The sequence below is a fragment of the Denticeps clupeoides genome, chromosome 4, assembly GCF_900700375.1.
Source record: "Denticeps clupeoides chromosome 4, fDenClu1.1, whole genome shotgun sequence".
Classification (NCBI taxonomy): Eukaryota; Metazoa; Chordata; class Actinopteri; order Clupeiformes; family Denticipitidae; genus Denticeps; species Denticeps clupeoides.
Genome location: NC_041710.1, coordinates 527,789 through 548,561, shown reverse-complemented (window position 1 = coordinate 548,561; position 20,773 = coordinate 527,789). Strand labels below are relative to the sequence as shown.

Here is a 20,773-nt window from a genome sequence, read left to right as displayed (position 1 = left end):
ACCAACAAGTGCTAAACACCTCTGGGAACTCCTTCAAGACTGTTGGAGAAGCATTTCAGGTGACGACCTCTTGAAGCTCATGGAGAGAATGCCAAGAGTGTGTAAAGCAGTAATCAGAGCAAAGAAACTAGAATATAAAACATGTTTTCACTTATTTCACCTTTTCATGCTCGAAGAACACACAATGGCTGGAAGCAGGTGCAATTAGAGTCTTGTCAGATTATTCTATCATTTCTGAAAATGTTCCATATTCTCTAGGACTCTATGGATGTAACTTAGACGTCACTGGCAGGCAACGGTTTTATTTTACCTTCTGTGGTTTGTTCTTTAGAAATAATTGACCATTTAATTCCATTAAAGGGGCTTTTAGCGACGTGGTCTCACACCGCCGATGCTGTGAGTTTGAACCCAGCTCAGACCTGGTGTGTGCGTGTGTGTGTGTGTGTGTGGAGTCTGCATACGGTGTGTGTGCACCCTGTGGTAAGACTACGGAAAGCGAGCGAGCGAGTGTATGAGCGAGCGAGCGAGTGTATGAGCGAGTGTATGAGTGAGCGAGTGTATGAGCGAGCGAGTGAGTGAGCGAGTGTATGAGCGAGCGAGTGAGTGAGCGAGTGTATGAGTGAGCGAGTGAGCGAGTGTGACCTTTAGTCTTGTTTGGAAATATAGACCAGATCAGAACTGCACACTGACACCATGATTGATCGTGTCTACACTGTTTAGGCGACAAGAAACATCTGTTTCAGACAAATGTAAAATTAGTAAAATCACAACTTCAGTTATGATGTTTGATTGCCAGGTTTTCTGGTATGATGATCTTGATGACAATGATGAAGACGCGAAGAACATAGTGCGAGGCCACATAAATTACACATGTATTCACCACTAGTGTCATTGCATATTTTAAAATTAAATTCTGAATACGTAGCCGAGCTTGTGTTACAGCCTGCTTGGCAGTTGCATCTGCTCTGGTATGAACACCAATATGGTATGAACATCGATCTGTGTATTTCTGATTTACGCCACTCCATAATTGATCATCACTGGTTCATCGTCATGAACATTTACCATCACTGCAAATCCGGTAAAACTCACTCCATTGGCTGCAGCCTTCTGGACGATCATCTCAGTTCGGTTCCAGCTTGTAGGTCGATGGAGGAGAAGAAGCTCTGGATGAAATTCTGGCCTCTGGTCGCTCCAGGCCTCCGGTCAGCTGTCCAGCTGACGGGAGGGACAGAGAGGGAAGGAAGTCCTGGGATTCCCACCAGTAAAGGCACCAACAATAAAGCTCCGTGAGGCCTGGCAGTAACCAAGAGTCGTCTCCTCTCATGTGTGGACTTGTGTCAGTGTCAGAGACACATGTCCCCACTGACCAGGGTGAAAACCGGTGTTCACTGTGACCCTTACCCTATTTAAAGCCCTTAGTTCCTATGGGACAAGCCTTCATAATTTTGGTTGTGTTGGTTCTTAAAAACTTTGACAAGCCCTTACAGTAATCACCTTCATTAAACTGGGAGTGTCTCTCACTCCCGTTCCACCTCATACCCGGTACCAGGAGGGTTGGGATTTAATACAAAGCGGGACAAGTTTATGAGACTTGATGGCGGAACAAATCGAATGGCATCAGGTCTCTAGCAGAGGGGAACGTTGTACAGGAGCTCCTGGCCTGAATGTTCTTTATTGGTCTTTCACAGCCGACCTCTTATAAAAGCCCACCACAGTCAACAGGCACTGTGACCCCGCTGTTAAGAACAAAACAACCTCCGGACACATGTTGGACCATTTCAAATGTCGGAATGTTTTATTTCATGCCACATGTGACCTTCGAGCAGACATCACTTAACAGATGTTCTAAGAAGCATGGGTGTAGACCAAATCTTGCCTTGACTGGTAAGGGTAGTTCTCCCCGCTCACCATTCCAGATCGAGCTGATGCCGGTGTGGCCATCAGACGGCAGTAGAATTGTGGGAATCCGTCTCCGTGTGGATTTTGACCGCGGTCTCCTGGAGCCTGGGGTCTTTCAGCTGATGGGGAAAATGCAAGACATCATTAGATTTTCCTGCTTGGAGCCCCAGGTCTCTGTAAACATCTTCAGATGTTGGTGGTTCAGCACACTGTTCTCTACCTTCTTCTCTAGGATCTTGATCTGGTTCCTCTGCGAGTTCAGCTGGTCGCTTTGGTCTTTCACAGCTTTCAGCAAGTCAGTGATGCTTTGCTCCTGAGAACTTATCAGCTCCTGAAAGGGGATCATGAGAAAGACAAAATGATCTCTGGTGGTGTTTTTCTGGGTGCTCAGTACGAAACTCCAGGGCTATAAAACACGGGGTTCTAACCTCCAACCAGCATGCTAGTGTTGGTAGTGGGCGTGGTCACGTTTGTGTACGAGGGGTATTAGGACGGTAGAGAACGGAGGAGAAAGGCCCGAGTATATTTTTACGATTTTCTTATTCTGAATTAAAGCAGAAAAGTTCATTATTCTAAATACGATGCATTTTTATTATTAAGTGTGCTTCAAGTGCTTCAAGGCATCTGCTTCTAACCTCTCAAGGTAGATGTTGCTAATACTGACAACGAATCTATAATCGACGTGGACGATTCTGCATCGATTCAGAGCAGATTAGAATCGATCCTCATGACGCTGCTTGGGAATTTTCTGGCGCCGAATAAAAATTCTTGTTAAAAAGTACGATTGCAGATCAGTCATCTCACTGGCGGATTTGACAACGTAATGTGAAGTAATGTAGAAAAATCAACCCGATGCATCGATAATCAGGGCATTGATAATGCACCAGTGAAGGGTCACACCTCTTCTGACCACTACTAATCAGAGTAGATTAGATTTATGACAGTATGACAACTTTTTGTCCCACAATGCCATTAAATATCAACGCTGAGTACAGTACAAAATAAAATACAAAAATACAGTACAAAATAAATCAACAATTTGCATTGAAAAACCCTTCAGTCGCCACCATGAACCTATTCTGCTGTTTTATAGTCCTGAACAGTTCTCGTATTCTCTTCTTTCTAATTCTCAACTCATTTAGCCAATGAAAAAAGACCATTTCTGCTTCTCGTTGGTCCTGAAGTGGTTTACTCTCCCACCTTTAGTGCTGAGATCTCAGCCAGCTGCTGGGGGGACAGCAGGCCCTGGGACAGGCCGCTCAGTTTGTCCTCCAGCCCGCCGACCTGACCCCTCAGCTGCCGGCGCTCCCGCACGATGTCCTCCATCCTCGAGCTGATCTCCTGCGAGAGGTTCCGGATCTCCTCGTTGCTGGTCTTGAGGATGACGGTGGTCTTTTTTAGCTCCTCCTCCTCTTCTTTGATCTCGCTGGTCAGGATGGACAGTTGGTAGAAGGAGCGGTCGAAGAGCGAGAGCTTCTGGAAGATGTCTTGGATCTGGCCCTTGGTTTTCTGAACGAAGTCCCTCAGGCTGTGGCCCAGCTGCAGGAGGCCGTTGGCCAGCAGCCGCACGTCGTCCAGCGGGGCGAAGCGAGAGCGCGTCTCTGCCTGGACCGTTGGTGGGAGGACGTCGGCGTCCTCGGCCGTCTTGCCATCTTTGGTGGGGAGCGCGTGAGCCAAAGCCACCAGCAGAAGCAGAGAAGCTGCTCGCCTCATTTGGACAGTCCTCAGCAGGTGCTGTTAACTGCTCTGCTTTCTGTGGAAGGACAGTCTGTTGTCAGCGTGTCACCTTATGAAGGCCGCCGTCCCGAGGATTGATCATTAAACAGCGTCTGTTTGAACAGAGGAGGTGACCAGTTCCTCTTCCTCTTCGATCTAAAAAGTGCAAACACTCGCCTTCAACTCCTGCCTTGCTGTGAGGGATTCTGCACATATCACGCACACGTCATACAACAGCTCTTTTAACCACGTTCACGTTTTCACGTCACACCAAAAAATCACCAGAAAATCACAAATCCATCGTCCATTATAGCCACTACAGGAATCTCATATTCCTTTGAAAGGTCAAATTTCTGCACAATGTTGTCATTTGTTTATGTTACGGAAGACTAATATTAGACAGCAATCAATATGCCTACAGTTGAAGTGCTACTGAAATTGCTCTAATATTTAAAACTCATTTAGAGACAAGTATGGACAAACAACTCTCCTTCTCAACTCACATCAGCAATCTTTCCCGCTCATGTAGATTCCTTCTCTACAATATCAGACGAATCCGCCCTTATCTGTCAACCCAGGCCACCCAACTACTGGTTCAGTCCTTACTAATCTCACGACTGGACTACTGCAACTCCCTTCTAGCTGGTCTACCACTATGTACCATCCGACCTCTACAACTAATACAAAATGCAGCAGCACGACTGATCTTCAACCTTCCCAAGTTCTCCACACCGCCCCTCTGCTACGCTCCCTCCACCGGCTCCCAGTAGCTGCACACATCAGGTTCTAAATACTGATCCTGGTCTACAAAGCCAATCATGGAGTAGCACCATCCTACCTCACAGCCCTTATTACACCTCGCACTGCACCTGGTATACTCCGAGCCTCCAGTACTGCTCGCCTGGTCCCTCCATCTCTGAAGACGCTCATCTAGACTCTTCTCCGTCTTGGCCCCTCGGTGGTGGGCCAAGCTCAGTCACTGAGCACCTTCAAACGACAGCTCAAGACCTTCCTCTTTAAAGAATATTTAGATTAAATTGTAATTTTCTTGTTGTCGAACTTTGTGTACAGAATCTACAACAGAGTGAATAAAATAGATGTATTCATAGTTGGGGTCCTAGTGAACCGGAATTGATCTCTTCATCCATGGTAACTTGAAAGCACGTTGTAAGTCGCTCTGGATAAGGGCGTCTGACAAATGCCGTAAATGTAAATGTAAATGTAAATGTAAATGTAAATGTAAGTATGGGAAAGAGGCTCAGGACGTCATTCAGACTTCATTCAATTAATGTTCATTTCCTTGCATGCAGCAGAAAATTAAACATTTTACATTTCCAGCATTTACCAGACGTCCTTATCCAGAGCGACTTACAGTCAGTAGTTACAGGGACAGTCCCCCCCTGGAGACACTCAGGGTTAAGTGTCTTGCTCAGGGACACAATGGTAGTAAGTGGGATTGAACCCGTGTCTTCTGGTTCATAGGCGAGTGTGTTACCCGCTAGGCTACTACCACCCTAGTTAAAGAACGTTGAGCAAGCTGCCGCCAATCAAATCCTTCAGTACAATTTTTGAGTGCATTGGCCAATCAGTCGGGTTTATTGCAGGTTACGTAGCCGTGTTGTCATGAGCGAGGAGCAACAACTGGTTCTGCGCAGCGGACACGCCCACGCGTTGGCCTGGGATGAAAATGCACGGTGCACCGTGGTTGCACTGACATTTGAACTCACGTGACAAGCGAACACTGAAGAAAAACACACATGGAGTTCGGGATGATCGATAAGCGAAGGTTACTGTGGCCATAAATCATCTAAAGGTCCTTCAGCCCATCTGCTCCGCCAAAGAACCTTCTCTCGCCGGAATCTGGAACAGATCTACTGGTATAAATACATCACATGGAATTTTAGCTAAAGATTATGGATAAAAAAAGATCTGCTGGGATTGCATCTTTATTTACTTTTGTTTCATAATTCAGAACTTGAACCTGGTTCATAAAATTCCTCTGAAAGGCCCTGAAGTTAATATTTGACAAAAAAAAAAGAGCGTCTCTTGGACTGACCACAGACACTCACACTGGGATAAATCCTGCACTGAAGCTGATGATGTCGAACATCTCCAGAAGAACGTGGAACTGGGCAGAGCAGCAAACTGCAGACATGAAGCAAACCAGAGAACGGCTCCATCAGCAGAAGATCATGAGGCATTCATAGACCAGAGAGGCCCGTCCTCGTCTGCAAACCAGATCCAAACACCAAGCAGGTACATGAACCTGCAAAGCAACGTAAACCTGCATCAGCGCAGCAGCTAAAAACGAGACGGAAAATCCCCTCTTCACGGGGTCTCCGGTCCCAGTCGACTAGTTGTCCCTTGCTGGTGGGACAGCTTGTCCTGCTTCATTCGACTAGCCAAGACTACCACCACCTTTAAGAAGCAGCTGAACACCCACTTGTTCAAAAAGTATTTCAGACAAATCTAACACACACACACACACACACACACACACACACACAAAATATAAATAAAAAATTCGTCCAGCACTTAACAATTTCCTGCATGTTCTATTTCTGACAAGTTCGGCCTTATCGGGGCTCGTGCTCCTGTAAGTCGCTTTGGATAAAAGCGTCAGTGAAGTAAAGTAAAGTAAAGTAAAGTAAATATGTGATTTCTTTCTGAGCCAGAGAACTCTCCCTTCTCACCTGCACTTCCAAGAACGCGCCGTGTTCTTCTTCACTGGCCTGCAGCGAGGAATTTGAAATATTTGATTGTTTTTTGGTATTTATTTATGAACCTGGGCTTCATGCTACGGTTGTACCGAGAGCAGATGTTCCCCGGATACGGGAATTATTGACTGTTTGGCTTTTGTTGAAGCGCCGCCGGCTTTGCCGGATGAAAGTTGGTACAGTGGCACGGTGTTTTTTTGAATATGTCTCTTGTCTCTGTAGTCCTGTTCACAGATCGTCCACAACATTAGGTCCCGCTGCCTTGACCACTATGGCATTCAGCACCAAAATGTTGGCAGCAGATCTGGTACATTGTAAGGTGCATCACGCTGGTTTTTGAAGGTGATGTGAAGTGAAGTGATTGTCACATGTGATACACAGCAGCACAGCAGCACACAGAGTGAAATTTGTCCTCTGCATTTAACCCATCACCCTGAGTGAGCAGTGGGCAGCCATGACAGGCGCCCGGGGAGCAGTGTGTGGGGACGGTGCTTTGCTCAGTGGCACCTTGACGGATCGGGATTTGAACCGACAACCTTCTGATTATGGGGCCGCTTCCTTAACCGCTAGGCCACCACTGCCCCTGAAGAGATTGTCATTATGATGTACAGCAAGCACAGCAAACGGTGACATGTGTCCTCTGTATTTAACCCGGGGAGCAGTGTGTGGGGACGGGACCTTCATCAAGGGGACCTCAGTGGCCGCTTCCTTAACCACTAGGCCGCCACACATCCCACAGATGCTTCGATCAGGTTACTTTTTCATTGATTGACACGCCAACATTGTTTTTACGCGTTATGTTTAGTTGGGAGCTGTTGTGAGCTGAGATTTTTTAGATGGCTGAGATTCCCGCTCTTCGCGATCAGGTAAAAGTTCGTACCCGCCACGGCGGTGGTGCTATATTTAACAGCAGCCCGGCTACACTGAACACAGCACTGCTGGTCATGAAATGGGTCCATCCTGGTCCAGATGACTGATGAAGGCAGCAGACATGCGTGGGATGCCAGTTCTTTAACCAGCGGAACACGCGCCACGCCGCTCATGACCCTGAATGCTGGAAGTAATAAATCTGGTTCTACTTACAAACCTACAAAAAGGCCAGCGCACATCAGACATGAATTAAATGATGAACAAAAAATAATAATAAATAAGAGAATAAGTGCTCAAGATGTTGAATATGTTAAGACACATCCAGACATTTTTTTTGCGAGTGTGTGTGTGTGTGTTTGTGGGTGTGTGTGTGTGTGCAGGTGGCGGTCCCTAGTGGCAGGTAGCTGCCAGGGCTGATATTCACCTGCTTATGAACCAGACGACCATAAAGTCCCAGGTTCAAACCCCACTTACTGCCATTGTGTCCCTGAGCAGGACATTTAACCCTGAGTGTCTCCAGGGGGGGACTGTCCCTGTAACTACTGACTGTAAGACGCTCTGGATAAGGGTGTCTCATAAATGTCATAAATGTAAATGTACCGATTGCCTGAATAAGAATTTACTTGGAATACATGTACATACAATAAAAGCAGCGTGGGGAAATGAGGGATGAGGGATGTGTTGTGACTGTTCCCATCGTCGGGTTTCAGCTCTGCACCGCTGGAATGAAGGTTTTTTGGTGTAACGTCACAGGTACGGCCTTTCTGAATGGTTGTGGTAAACGACCTGTTGCTGAAAGTGGACTGCTGTGATCGCTCTATTCTAAACCTCTGTGCAACATTCAGCTCCCTTCATCTTGATGTTGTGGGTTTGGAGGCCACCAGCATGGCTGCCCACTCAAAATAGCTGTTTCTCCAGGAGGCAGAAGTAAGAGCCATGTAGTTGTGTCCAAGGGATAAAGGAGATAAAAGCAGAACGAGCATTTCCATAATTCCCTTCCTATTTTGTGCATCCTTGGCTTATAGTTGTGCTGCATGTGCTATTTAAATAATGCCACCACTCAGAGTCCTGGCGATGACGTCTGCCAGGATTTGATCCTTTGTTTGGGTGCAGGGGTCTCAGGAACATTTCATACCATCAATTCAACTCATACTTCATCCAAAACAGACCTGGGACCAGTAAAGAGCCTCCAGCTCTTCAGTCTGGGTGTGATGATCAATAATTCCTCTGCACGTCTAGTTGTAATTATTCATTATTCAGATGACCAATTCATTCATTATTTTTTGGGACAATCGTTTTTTTGTCTATTTAAAGCAGGAGGCGCTGCCGTCCCAGCCTGGTATTAAAATCGCGGTGGTCTCGCGGTAACTGCTGCATTTGTCTGTGGTTCGTGGACAGAAATGGACTCCTCTGCAGAAAGGGAGTCATCCTATTCAAACAGGATCCATTCTTTTTATAAACGGGGACGCTGTTCTAATCCCTGCAGCGTAATTTAGTGAGGAACAGGCCGCAAATTGCAGTCCCGGCTTTGCATATTTAAGTTTGCCAACCAATAAAGCAATAATTTCCATGTTCTGTTCCCATTACAGGGAATGTGATGATTTCATGAGTGGGCCTGTAGGACGGCCGCGTGGGTGATGAAGCGTCCCCACTGAGACGCTGAAAGGAGATACTCTCAGCACGGGTGGTGTCCACCACCCCCCAGTCCCCAGAGACCCCAGCTCGGCAGATTTGGAATTTTGTTGATTATAAAGGACAGTGAAGTCCTGCATATCTGTGGGTTGACTTACAGTCAGTGTGTGTGTGTGTGTGTGTGTGTGTGTGTCTCCATTTGAACCTCCCCATGGGTCTCGTTTTGAGACACGTTCCCTCAGGGAAGCAATTGAGACATTATTTCCATACAGTCCGGACACACCCTTCAGCTCTAATTGGACCTTTTTTTAAGGGCGGCCACTGATGATGCCCCACCCACAGCATGCCATTGGGCAGTAAACAAGAAAAGAGGCGGTCCACCCCCCGCTGCTCCCCTCCCAGCGCTAGGCTGACAATAACAGTGGCTGTTCTGGAGGAATTTCTGCGTTAGCGTTGCTCCTCAGAGGTCCTGATCCGGGGGACAGACTCAACCTCACAGGAAGAGCCAGGCGGAGATGCCAGGCCTGGGGCACAGAGAAGCAGAAACATCTCGTCCTTCACGCCGCTTCAAAGTCTGGTGAGCTGTGGCTCTTCTGTATGTTACCTCTATCACAACTCCTAAACTGAAGCAGTCTAGATCTTTCCTCTCAGCTTTGGAATGCACGTTGCATGAAAAACCAGACCGTGGTTAGATGTTCCATACGCTGGTAGGAGGAGAGAACTAGTCATTCCACCACAAGAGTTCTGTGCCAGGGACTGATTTCGGAAATCTGAGACCGGCGGCGTACCTGGTGCAACGCGCCGCAAACGGCCTCACGCGCTGCATGTCGTGGAACCGCTGCGGCCGCTGGCACGGATCCGAGCGGCATTCCCCGAGAATTCCCGGAGATGTCAGGACAAGGAACCCAACAAGAACTCAACTTTTCAACCAAGCAGATGACACCTTCAGATTTGGAGTAGGTTGTGAAGTAAACATCCGGCTGCACCCTGTAACCCACGATGGTTCTAGAACATGCACTGAAGCAAGAGATGGAGAAGCGTGAGGATTCCAGAGACTTGTGATGCTCCAAACCTGGCTTATAATAACTAGAAGGGTTGATATATGTAGTCATCTGCATCTTGGTGGCCTGGCGGTAGCGTGAGGAAGCGGCCCCGTAATCAGAAGGTTGCCACCAAGGTGCCGCTGAGGTGACCAAAGCACCGTCCCCACACACTGCTCCTTTCGTGGCTGCCCACCGCTCAATATGGGTTCGATGCAGGGGACACCGAGTGCTGTGCTGAGGTCACTGACCCGTTCTTCCACCAGAAAAGAATGTGTTACTTCACACTAGATGATACCGAAAAGCCGCCAGATACGACACTAACAGCATTTTCTCGGAATACAATAGTTGGGCCCAAACCTTCTGGCGGCCCACCATGCATCTGACCAGCGTCCAGCCAGACAGCAGCCCCTCCCACTCCGGGCAGCGCTGGAAAGAGAGTAAGACCGAGGACCTGGCGTCCCTCCTGAAACCAGCTCAAATTGAGGAGCAGGAATGGGTTTATATGCAGGAAAAGCCAGACAGGCACCAGAGGCCGGTTTTCCTGGCTCAGTGTGTGTGTGTGTGTGTCTGTGTGTGTGTCTGTGTGTGTGTGTGTGTGTATGTGTGTGTGTGTGTAAATCTTTCTCAGGGCTGAAAGTGCAAATAAAGATCTGTGCACACATACGTTCCTCAGGACCCTGATGGAACATCGACCGGATCACCCTCAGATCGTCCGTGCTCCCCCATTTAAATCCGAAACCCCCCCAGTTGGTCCTGACAGCCTGAAATGTTTTTCCTTGTTTTTGAAGCCGCCATGGATCCAAATTCAATTTGCGGCTCCAGGAAGAATGTGCTGGAAAGAAGCGGTTTCTCCTTTCTCTCCGACGGCTGCAGTAATGGTTGCGTGCCGAGGGCTGTAATTAAGGAAGGACGGAGGTGACGGCCCAGAAGAAAGGGCTCCGTCCCTCCAAACATCCTCCCCCTCGGCTTCACCGCCAAACCAGAGGTTCCGGTCTTTTCCTTCCATTGTGCTTCGGCGGAAAGGGAACGGACTGTGCGTGCGGGAAAAAGCTTACGGCTTCCATAAACAGAAATGGCGCATGACTCTGATGTCAAGTTGTATATAAAGACGTCCCTGTACCACAGTGGGTATCCATAGTTCGATTACCCATAATTCCTGAAATAATTACACAAATAGCACCATGCATTGTTCAGTCTGCTCTTACAATCTGTAATGTGTGTTTAGGGGCTGCAAATCTGTACATATTTATCCAACGAGAAGAAGCGGCGCAGAAGAGACTGGGATCTGTCCAAACCCCAAACCCCAAACTCCAAACCCCAAACCCCAAACCCCAAACGAATCGCTTCCCTTCAGTAAAACCGGGTTTCCCGTAGTTTCGATTTCAGAGAACTCGCTGCAATGATTCGGCAAACGTGGGTGACCCTCCAAATGGAGCACCTTCTGAAAGAGAGAGCATGCAAGCACACATGTCCACTGACCAGGACAGTCCAGGCTGGGAGATCACTGGTCCTCACCTGGGTTCAATTTCTCACCCAGAGAAGTTCTGCCAGTTCTTCTGAGAACACCTCTGAAAAAGTACGGTAGCTTTTATTATTATTTCAGCCACGGTGGGGACCATGATGTTCTCCACCTGAGCATCCCATCTCCATGTCCATGTTCTTTGAACGCACAGCTGGACAGGGAAAGGACAGGGGATGAGAGAGACGGTAAGACAAAAACTGAAGAATAAACTGAACATTTTTTTTTAGGCTACTATGACAATCACGAGAGAACTATAACAGTCACCAAACGATGGACACAAAGAAAGGTAGATATTAATTTTGTTCAATTTGCATTTGTTCGTTTGTGTTGAAAGTGTCTTTTGACATGTGTGTCTGTGTGAAATGTCCATTGCAGTGAACGGCACTTCTCCCAAAGGAAATGGTGCTCAGAGAAGACCTCCATGTTACTCTGTGGAGACGCCCTATGGATTTCACCTGGACCTTGACTTCCTAAAGTATGTGGATGATATTGAAAAGGGGAACACTATCAGGAGGGTCCCCATCCACCGGAGACACAGGGTACCTAACAGCACAGCCCTGTCCCGTAATCTCAGCCTTCCGGGGTATGGATACCGACCGTCTCAGTGGAGTTCCATTGGGTCCCTGTGGCCCAAGACCCGAACAATAGACTCTCAGCAACCCTACAGTTTTCAAGGCTATGAGGGAATGACAGTAGACAACCCCGAACTGTTGGGGTTCACCCATGGGTCCCTCACAAATGCGGAAATGGAGGCCAGCATTCGAGCCTTTGATGAGCAGCCTCTTGGACTCCATGTCCGACCCAACCTTCTGCGGGCCACCAGTCTGCCATTGACTGTCTTGCTGAGGAAACACTCTGAAACTGCAGAAGACCCGACCAGCCCCAGATGCTCCAGAATACCTCAAGAAAATGGTTCCACTGAAGATGTGTTCAGTGATTCCAGCAGAGTTAGTACTGGCACCAACGGGACCATCAAGAGACTCACAGCAGCCCTGGAGCGCATAGGGGAGCTTGAGGAGGAGATCAGGGTCGTTCCTGAGCTCAAAGCTCAAATCTGCATTTTGCAGGAGGAAAGAGAAAGACTTCTTCTGAAACTCAACTCAAATCCCAATAGAAGCAGCAAACTGGAGTTTTCCACAGGATCTAATGCTCATCTGCAGCCTGATGACTGGATGAGCCGAGAACTGAAACATTTGGAAGAGAAGGTCCAGGCCTCGTCAGCTCAAGTAAATGCATTGTCCACACCATCACTCCGAGACAATGCACAGACAGTAATGAATCATGGCATCACACCAAAGCAATGCCTGAAAGGCCAAAGAGATGTTCTGTCAGTGGAAACCCTGGAGTCCAGAATTCTCAGCCTGGAGCATAAGCTCCATAAGTCTGAACAGGAGCTGGACCAGGCCAGAACCATGCTGCAGAAACTGCTAGAGCAAAGTCGTCAGAAAGACAAGAGGATAGAGCAGCTGAGCAGAATGGAGAGATCAGATGACCAAAAAAATGTCTGGGTCAAAAGGAAGAGCCCAGAGGACATTCTGGAACCTTCTCTGGATTTAGAAATGACAAATTCATCTCTCAGCGCCCAACAGGGTGCTGACCATGAGGTGACCAGACCAACCAGCATGGTCCACCATGTAAACAGAGTCCAAGAACTCCTGAAGGAGCAATGGGAATGCCAAAGAATAAGAGAAGCATCAATGGGAACAATGGGGCCCTTGTCCCCAAAAATGAGCTCCATCCAAGAGCAACTCCTGGGTTTGGTGGACACTCTATCAATGATGATCCCTGCTGAGAGCTCTGGAGCAGATGGCCAAACATTTGGTACATTTTCAGTTTTTTTAAGTATAAGTTAAGGAGGGTTGGATTGACTTAGATGATTTAATAATTTTCTGTCTTTTATTTACTCCACTTTTCTGAAGTTCAAACATCTGTAAGGAATCTAAATGTAGAGAAACTGACTTCTTTGAAGACCAAGGTAAATGTCTGGTAAGTTTGGCATGTCACTCAATATTCACTCATCACGACCCCTGCAGAACCCTGCAATGCAGTGTGCTCATCTGAACTCAGACAGTTAAACAGTGTGTAAGCCCTTTACTGGTCTATTCAGCAGTGATCACCCTGGAGGAAAGGATGCTGTGGGAGAACATCACCCAGCCAAAGACAAAAGAGAAGAGAACCAGGTGGGAGGAACAATGGGCGAAGCAGAACTTCACAAGGAGTCAGTTGGAGGAACGAATTCCACGAAAGAATTGGAAGGACATTTGGCATCGGAAAGGTACAAAAAAATGAAAAATCCCAGGGAAGCCACCACGACTGACACTTGAGAAAATAAGAAATATGTGAACAGGGTTTAAGGGACATGATAAAGAGTCGTGACCTCTTTCTGAAAAAACAAGTGTGATACATGGAGTTCCCAACGCATGACTTACAGAACCTGATGCACATGTCTTAGTACAAGATACCATAAGATACCTTCAGGTATCTTGTGGGGGTCTTGTGGAGGTCTTTTGGAGTCTCAGTGCTTTAGAGGTAAAATGGGACCAGCACAATTTTGTGCTGATTGTTGTATGAAGTTGTCTTCCTCTTGTAGGGTGGAGGAGACTTTCATGGCCGCATGCATTTACCTGAAAAACCATGAGGACGAAATGTCCAATCCCAGCAAGGATATGGTATGTACAAGGGCAAACCTTTGTGATAAATTGTGATAAAAAATTGAGGGTGTCAAATGGAACATCAAACCGACAAAGTGTGTTTTCTAAAACAGTGCCGTAAAATGTGTAATTTTTTACAATAAAATGGCGTAAAATGCCAGAACTTTACCACACATCAGACTATTAAACATGTTATTATTTTGCTGGCAAAATAATAATATAAATAATATATAATATAGACAATATATATGGTTAATATAGAAAACCAACAACTTATTAATGCATGACAATTCATGTATTTTTTAATCGAACTGATTTGATAATATTACGGGGAGGGGTTATATTGGCTGGATCAGATTTTTGTGGGGTTATGACCCTCCTAACCCCCTAGATTATGTCTATAGGTGTGTACCAAAAACGGCACCATGCAGAATTTGCTAAATAAAAGCATAACTATGTCGTTATGTTTGGAATGGGGTCCCTTACAAATTCTTGGCACGTGTTAGAGTACAGCCAGAAGTGTCCTACACAAACTGGCCATCGGAGGTGTTCACGTTCCTGTAGAAAGGTCATGAGGTTGATTCAGGCCCTACAACACACTTTCCTGCACTTTCAGTGCTTTTGTGATTGACAGACAGTAACTTGTCTTTCTACCAACTTTAACCCTTCTTCTTCTGGTCTGATCAGCGTCTGCTTTTTTCAAGGTCACATTGAAGAAGAACCAGGAACCCTCTGGTTTTACCACTTTTTTTGTGCTGCTGATTCTCAGGTCCAGGCTCTAACAGTGGTTTTCCAGCACTGGTTCCACTTGGCTGCTGAGGAAGACTCAAGCGCCCAGTGTGTGGAGTTGTACCTGAAGCAGGTGAAGGCCACCACACCCACCCTGCTCTACTTCCTGGTGAACATGGTGGATGACGAAGGCAACACGGCTCTCCACTACAGCATGTCTCATGGCAACTTCAGCGTCAGCCAGGTCCTCCTGGACTCAGGTCAGACTGGCAGAAACAGGCAACTGTCTATTGTTTTAAATAACTTGCGTTAATGCATGATACGTGGTTCTTCAGGTGTGTGTGATGTAGATCTCCGGAGCAAGGATGGATACTCTCCCCTCCTGCTGGCTGCTGTCACAGGGCCAGAGTCTCCTGAGAAGCAGGGGGTGGTCCTGCAGCTGCTGAGTCTTGGAGATGTTAACGCTCGCCTAGCCCCGGTACCCATCTCCTTCTCGCTCATTCATTATCCTCAACCACATAGACCTGCAGCTGCCCATCATGGGACACTCACACACTGTTCACTCACACATTCACACCTGTGGACAATCCAGAGTTACCAATCCACCTGGTGTGCATGTCCCCTATTATGAAGATGTGATTTGTGAGATGATTGAACATTAATATGAGGTCCACCAGCCTGTCTATGGTCCTGCAGTGGCTGGAAATGGTGATCGGTGTAAAGCGTGCTTTGGATATATTCCTTCGCCGTTCAGAGAGCCCTTTTTGTGCCCTTATGACGTCATAAGGGGAAAGGTTGCCTCCCATTTCTCATGCTTTTTCCGCCCAGAGAACTTCCCACCCCACCAGTGTTTAACGTCCAGCTTCGTTCATGTGTATAACCATGTAAATTGTCCATTTTTTTCTTGCTTTCAGGCGGGACAGACGGCTCTTCACCTGGCTGTGAGGCGCGGCCGAGAGGACATGGTGCGCCTCCTGCTGTCTGCGGGCGCAGACTGCAACGCCCAGGACCAATCAGAATCCACCGCGCTCATGAACGCCTGTGAGCTCGGCTGCTGTGACATCATCACCGCCCTGCTGGAGCGCCCTGACTGCGACGTCACCCTCACTGATCGGGTCAGTCGGGTTCACAGCTGTCACACTCCCTTAACAAAACCGAAAGGTCATTCTATTACGTAAATTGATGAATAAATGTTCGTATTTATGCATATAAGTGCTTATTGGTGTTAAATTATCTTAGTTTTATGTGTATTCAAATGGTTTTTGCAAATGTACTAAATTTGTTTAGTTGCAAGGTGGTGTGTGTGAAGTTTATAAAAAGTCCACCAACCGTCATGGCTTCCAAAAATGCGAAGAATTGCAGTTGCTCAGTGATTGGATGTAAAAATGAGCACAAATGTATTTTTTAGTTTCGTGACTCGAGAATCTGAAGAACCAGTGGGTTCATTTAATTTTTTCTGAACAGCGACACGACTTCCTGTCAGCACCAAACATTGTGGTTGGTGGACGGTGTAGATGACATCGAATGTCCCCTAAACTTCTATAGGCCGCTCTCCTCCTCATTAGCATTTAAAGCTACAGACGGTGAAACGGCGTCCTGGGAAATCTCATTGTGGGTCTGGAACAAAGTGGCTGTAAATCTGCACCATGGCTGGATTTTAGAAAGAGACGTCAGATACAGAATTAGGGGACAAATATGACCGATATAAGTGAAGTGAAACACTGCATATAAGTGTCATTGTGAAACACTGCATTCTTTGGGTAAAAACATAGTAAACCTCAAGCACACCTAAGGTCCTATAAAATTTATTTTTGTATTATGCATAAGGCAAAAAACCTTCTAGAAGCACATATTTTTATTCTCCATTTTATACTCCATTATACTTAGTATCCAGTTGAACAGTTCCAATGCTCTTGTGTTTTAACTAATGAAAATGAGCCTAATAAAAAGATAATGAAAATCAGATTAAATCTACACGACTGCAGATGTGCAAATGATTTCATGTTTAAGTGAATTAAGCGTGAAATACAAAATCGCCTCAGTTCTACTGCGGCTTTTTATTTGTGTTAATAACAGGACAAGAGCGGGAGGGATTAGCCACTTGGTCCTTCAGAAAGGATGCCCTGGATGGGCACAGCACTTTTAATGGCCTTCTGTACTGCGGGGATTCCCAGTGTGGATTTAATCCTGCTCAAGGGGGTCTTATCTCCTCCAGAAGAGCAGAGAGAAAACCACCCTGGCGCCCGCTTAAAATTCTGCCCCTATGGTGCAGAAACGTCCAGATCTGTCAGCTCTGCACGTAACAGCAGCACAGATCATCCCCAGGTTCTTATTCATCATGGATTCCTGCTTTCTCAGCTGCACAAGGTGTTTTTTTTCCCAGACACCGTATATAAGAACATGATGATGGTGTTAGTTGGCGTGGTCACATTAGTGTATAAGGGATGAGATGGACACTGCGCTACATGTATTGACAGGACGTATTGACATATATCTATAACCCACCACCAAATATCTATATAACCCACCACCATATATCTATAAACCAACACCAAATATCTATAAACCAGCACCAAATATCTATAAACCAACACCAAATATTTATAACCCACCACCATATATCTATAACCCGCCACCAAATATCTATAAGCCACCACCATATATCTGTAACCCGCCACATATATCTATAACCCACCACCATATATATATATAACCCACCACCATATATCTATAACCCGCCACATATATCTATAACCCACCACCATATATATATATAACCCACCACCATATATCTATAACCCGCCACATATATCTATAACCCACCACCATATATCTATATAACCCACCACCATATATCTGTAACCCGCCACATATATCTGTTTAACCCACCACCATAAATCTATAAACCAACACCAAATATCTATAACCCGCCACCATATATCTATAACCCGCCACATATATCTATAACCCACCACCATATATCTATATAACCCACCACCATATATCTGTAACCCGCCACCAAATATCTATAAGCCACCACCATATATCTATATAACCCACCACAATATATCTATAACCCACCACCATATATATCTATAACCCACCACCATATATATATATAACCCACCACCATATATCTATAACCCGCCACATATATCTATAACCCACCACCATATATCTATAACCCACCACAATATATCTATAACCCACCACCATATATATCTATAACCCACCACCATATATATATATAACCCCACCACCATATATCTATAACCCGCCACATATATCTATAACCCACCACCATATATCTATAACCCGCCACATATATCTATAACCCACCACCATATATCTATATAACCCAGCACCATATATCTATAACCCGCCACATATATCTATAACCCACCACCATATATCTATATAACCCACCACCATACATCTGTAACCCGCCACATATATCTATAACCCACCACCATATATCTATATAACCCACCACCATATATCTATAACCCGCCACATATATCTATAACCCACCACCATATATCTATAACCCGCCACATATATCTATAACCCACCACCATATATCTATAAACCAACACCAAATATCTATAATCCACCACCATATATCTATAACCCACCACCAACTATCTATAAACCCACCACCATATATCTATATAACCCACCACCAAATATCTATAACCCGCCACATATATCTATAACCCACCACCATATATCTATAACCCACCACCATATATCTATAACCCGCCACATATATCTATAACCCACCACCATATATCTATAAACCAACACCAAATATCTATAATCCACCACCATATATCTATAACCCACCACAATATATCTATAACCCACCACCAACTATCTATAAACCCACCACCATATATCTATATAACCCACCACCAAATATCTATAACCCACCACAAGCATCCTGAAATATAAATAATGTGCGAATGGGAATTGAAGAAGTGACGTCATCTGTGCGAACGAATTGGAAACACAAGACTTTTACAACATTTATCCAGAGCTACTTACAATCTTTACTTTACTTTACTTTACTTTACTTTATTTAGCAGACGCTTTTATCCAAAGCGACTTACAAGAGGAAGACACCAGCAATTCTCGTTCAATTTCTATAGAATTTTGAGTTTACAAACTAAGAGCCCTGATAAGGCTCAGACTTGTCAGTGAAGAGCATGCTCAGAGATTGTTAGGTGCTAGACGAAGAAAAATTATAATGTATTTCTACATTTTTGTATTGTTTGTGCAATACAACCAGAAGACCCAGTAGTTACAGGGACAGTCCCCCCCTGGAGACACTCGGGGTTAAGTGTCTTGCTCAGGGACATGATGGTAGTAAGATGATGGTAGTAAGTGGTGTTTGAACCTGGGTCTTCTGGTTCATAGGCGAGTAACACTAGGCTACTACCATTGATTTGAAACAGAAATGTTGCATATTAATAACGTGAAATAACGTCAACAAAATATATAAAAAATAAATATAATCTTGTTGTTATTCGTTAATAATATTACATGATGTATTTTGTTATAGTTATCATCACATGACCAGCATGTGATGTCTTGTTTTTTTCACGTCATGTCATCATCTTCATTATGTCATAAAGAACAACACTAGTAAGAGCTGCTAGTCAACTAAATACAGAAGCTTCCTGTGTTGGATGTGTATTTGTCAGTATAAACGTGTCCCCTCTCTGCTGCAGGACGGACGCAGCGCCCTGTCCATCGCCCTCCAGGCTCCACACCCTGATGCGGCCTCACTGCTCAGAACCCACATGACCTCCAGGGACCTGGCTTCTTTCTCTCATCACAAATGACATCACTTCCTGTCCTCATTCATTCGATTCGACTTCCAGTCCTGCTCTTCATTACCACCCTATGGTCCTGTTTCCACCTTAATAATAAGTTAACATTAATATTACGTATCGGTCTTCAAACAGCACTTAACTGCACATCTCACCAGGCCGGCGAGAAATAAAGCTGCTCCTGCTGCTGGCCGTTCAGTGTTTGGGTTATTAATAAACCTGCATGTCTGTGTATGTGTGTGTACATGTCCTTTCTGGAGCAGAAATGTAAGGAGAGATGAGACTCTCAGACGAACTGTTCATTCTCACACACGCACACACACACGCACACAGACACGCACACAGACACGCACACACACTTACACCTTTCACTCTCTACGTTCTACAACACACACACAGCCACACATTTCAGCATGAGTTCCATCTGGTTAAAGGCCCTGGAGGTGACAGCTGCTCCAACATCCACTTACAAACCCCCCACACACACAAACTCACACATAAAAATAGACACAAATACACACACACACAAACATAAAAACAGACACACCTGCCTGCACAAACACACACATTTACACAGACACACATTTACACACACACAAACAGATGCACTTACACAAACATAAAAACAGACACACCTGCACAAACACACAGACACACATATACAAACAAACGCACGCATAAAAGTAGACACAAATACACACACATATACAAACACACACACACACAAACAGACACCCTTACACAAACATGAAAACAGACACATCTGTACAAACACACACAGATACACATACATACCCACTCATTAACACTGACATACACAGTGTTGTTGTGGACTCTGAGCACTGAATGTTGGGCTTTGGTCCCCCCCGTTCCTCCGTCTTGTACTACTTTGAAATCGAACCCCTCTTGGCACCGTGCTGATCAGTGTGGAACTCAGCAGCGCGAGAGGAACATGCAAGAACCATCATTAATCAATAACCAATAACTGTTAATAACAGCCAAATCCATCTGTAATATTAACTCTTTTACAGATGCAGGTCTCATACACGTCATATTGTAAGTGTGATTATACTGATCAATATATCAATTATTGAAAAGGGCCAGAACCACATTTTTCACCAGTACTTGTTTACATTAACATTTTACAGCATTTGGC

General features: G+C 45.5%; 2 protein-coding genes across 6 annotated transcripts; one reads left to right on the top strand and one right to left on the bottom strand.

Moving 5' to 3' along the window:
* Positions 1–1,793: 1,793 nt before the first annotated feature.
* Positions 1,794–10,758, bottom strand: LOC114787887 (angiopoietin-related protein 3-like). 2 transcript variants are annotated; one of them, XR_003749470.1, is made up of 3 exons: positions 10,545–10,758; positions 2,123–2,233; positions 1,794–2,021 (listed from the first exon to the last, which is right to left on the bottom strand). XR_003749470.1 is itself a non-coding variant. In XM_028975800.1 (3 exons), the coding sequence occupies exons 1-3, from the start codon at positions 3,613–3,615 to the stop codon at positions 1,944–1,946; spliced, it is 702 nt and encodes a 233-aa protein (XP_028831633.1). In that variant the 5' UTR covers positions 3,616–3,648; the 3' UTR covers positions 1,794–1,943. The 2 variants fall into 2 exon arrangements, 1 of the variants encoding a protein (XP_028831633.1); XM_028975800.1 differs by lacking the exon at positions 10,545–10,758 and adding an exon at positions 3,103–3,648.
* LOC114787886 (KN motif and ankyrin repeat domain-containing protein 4-like) lies at positions 7,793–19,851 on the top strand. 4 transcript variants are annotated; one of them, XM_028975799.1, is made up of 10 exons: positions 7,793–9,414; positions 11,630–11,688; positions 11,778–13,223; positions 13,322–13,388; positions 13,513–13,677; positions 13,993–14,071; positions 14,823–15,042; positions 15,118–15,260; positions 15,697–15,897; positions 19,516–19,851. In XM_028975799.1, exons 2-10 carry the CDS (start codon positions 11,673–11,675, stop codon positions 19,627–19,629), a joined length of 2,451 nt encoding a protein of 816 aa, XP_028831632.1. In that variant the 5' UTR covers positions 7,793–9,414; positions 11,630–11,672; the 3' UTR covers positions 19,630–19,851. The 4 variants fall into 4 exon arrangements, with proteins under 4 accessions (XP_028831632.1, XP_028831629.1, XP_028831631.1 ...); XM_028975796.1 differs by having other exon boundaries at positions 7,794–9,414; positions 13,510–13,677; XM_028975798.1 differs by lacking the exon at positions 7,793–9,414 and adding an exon at positions 9,426–11,004 and having other exon boundaries at positions 11,106–11,688; positions 13,510–13,677.
* The last annotated feature ends 922 nt before the right edge of the window (positions 19,852–20,773 follow it).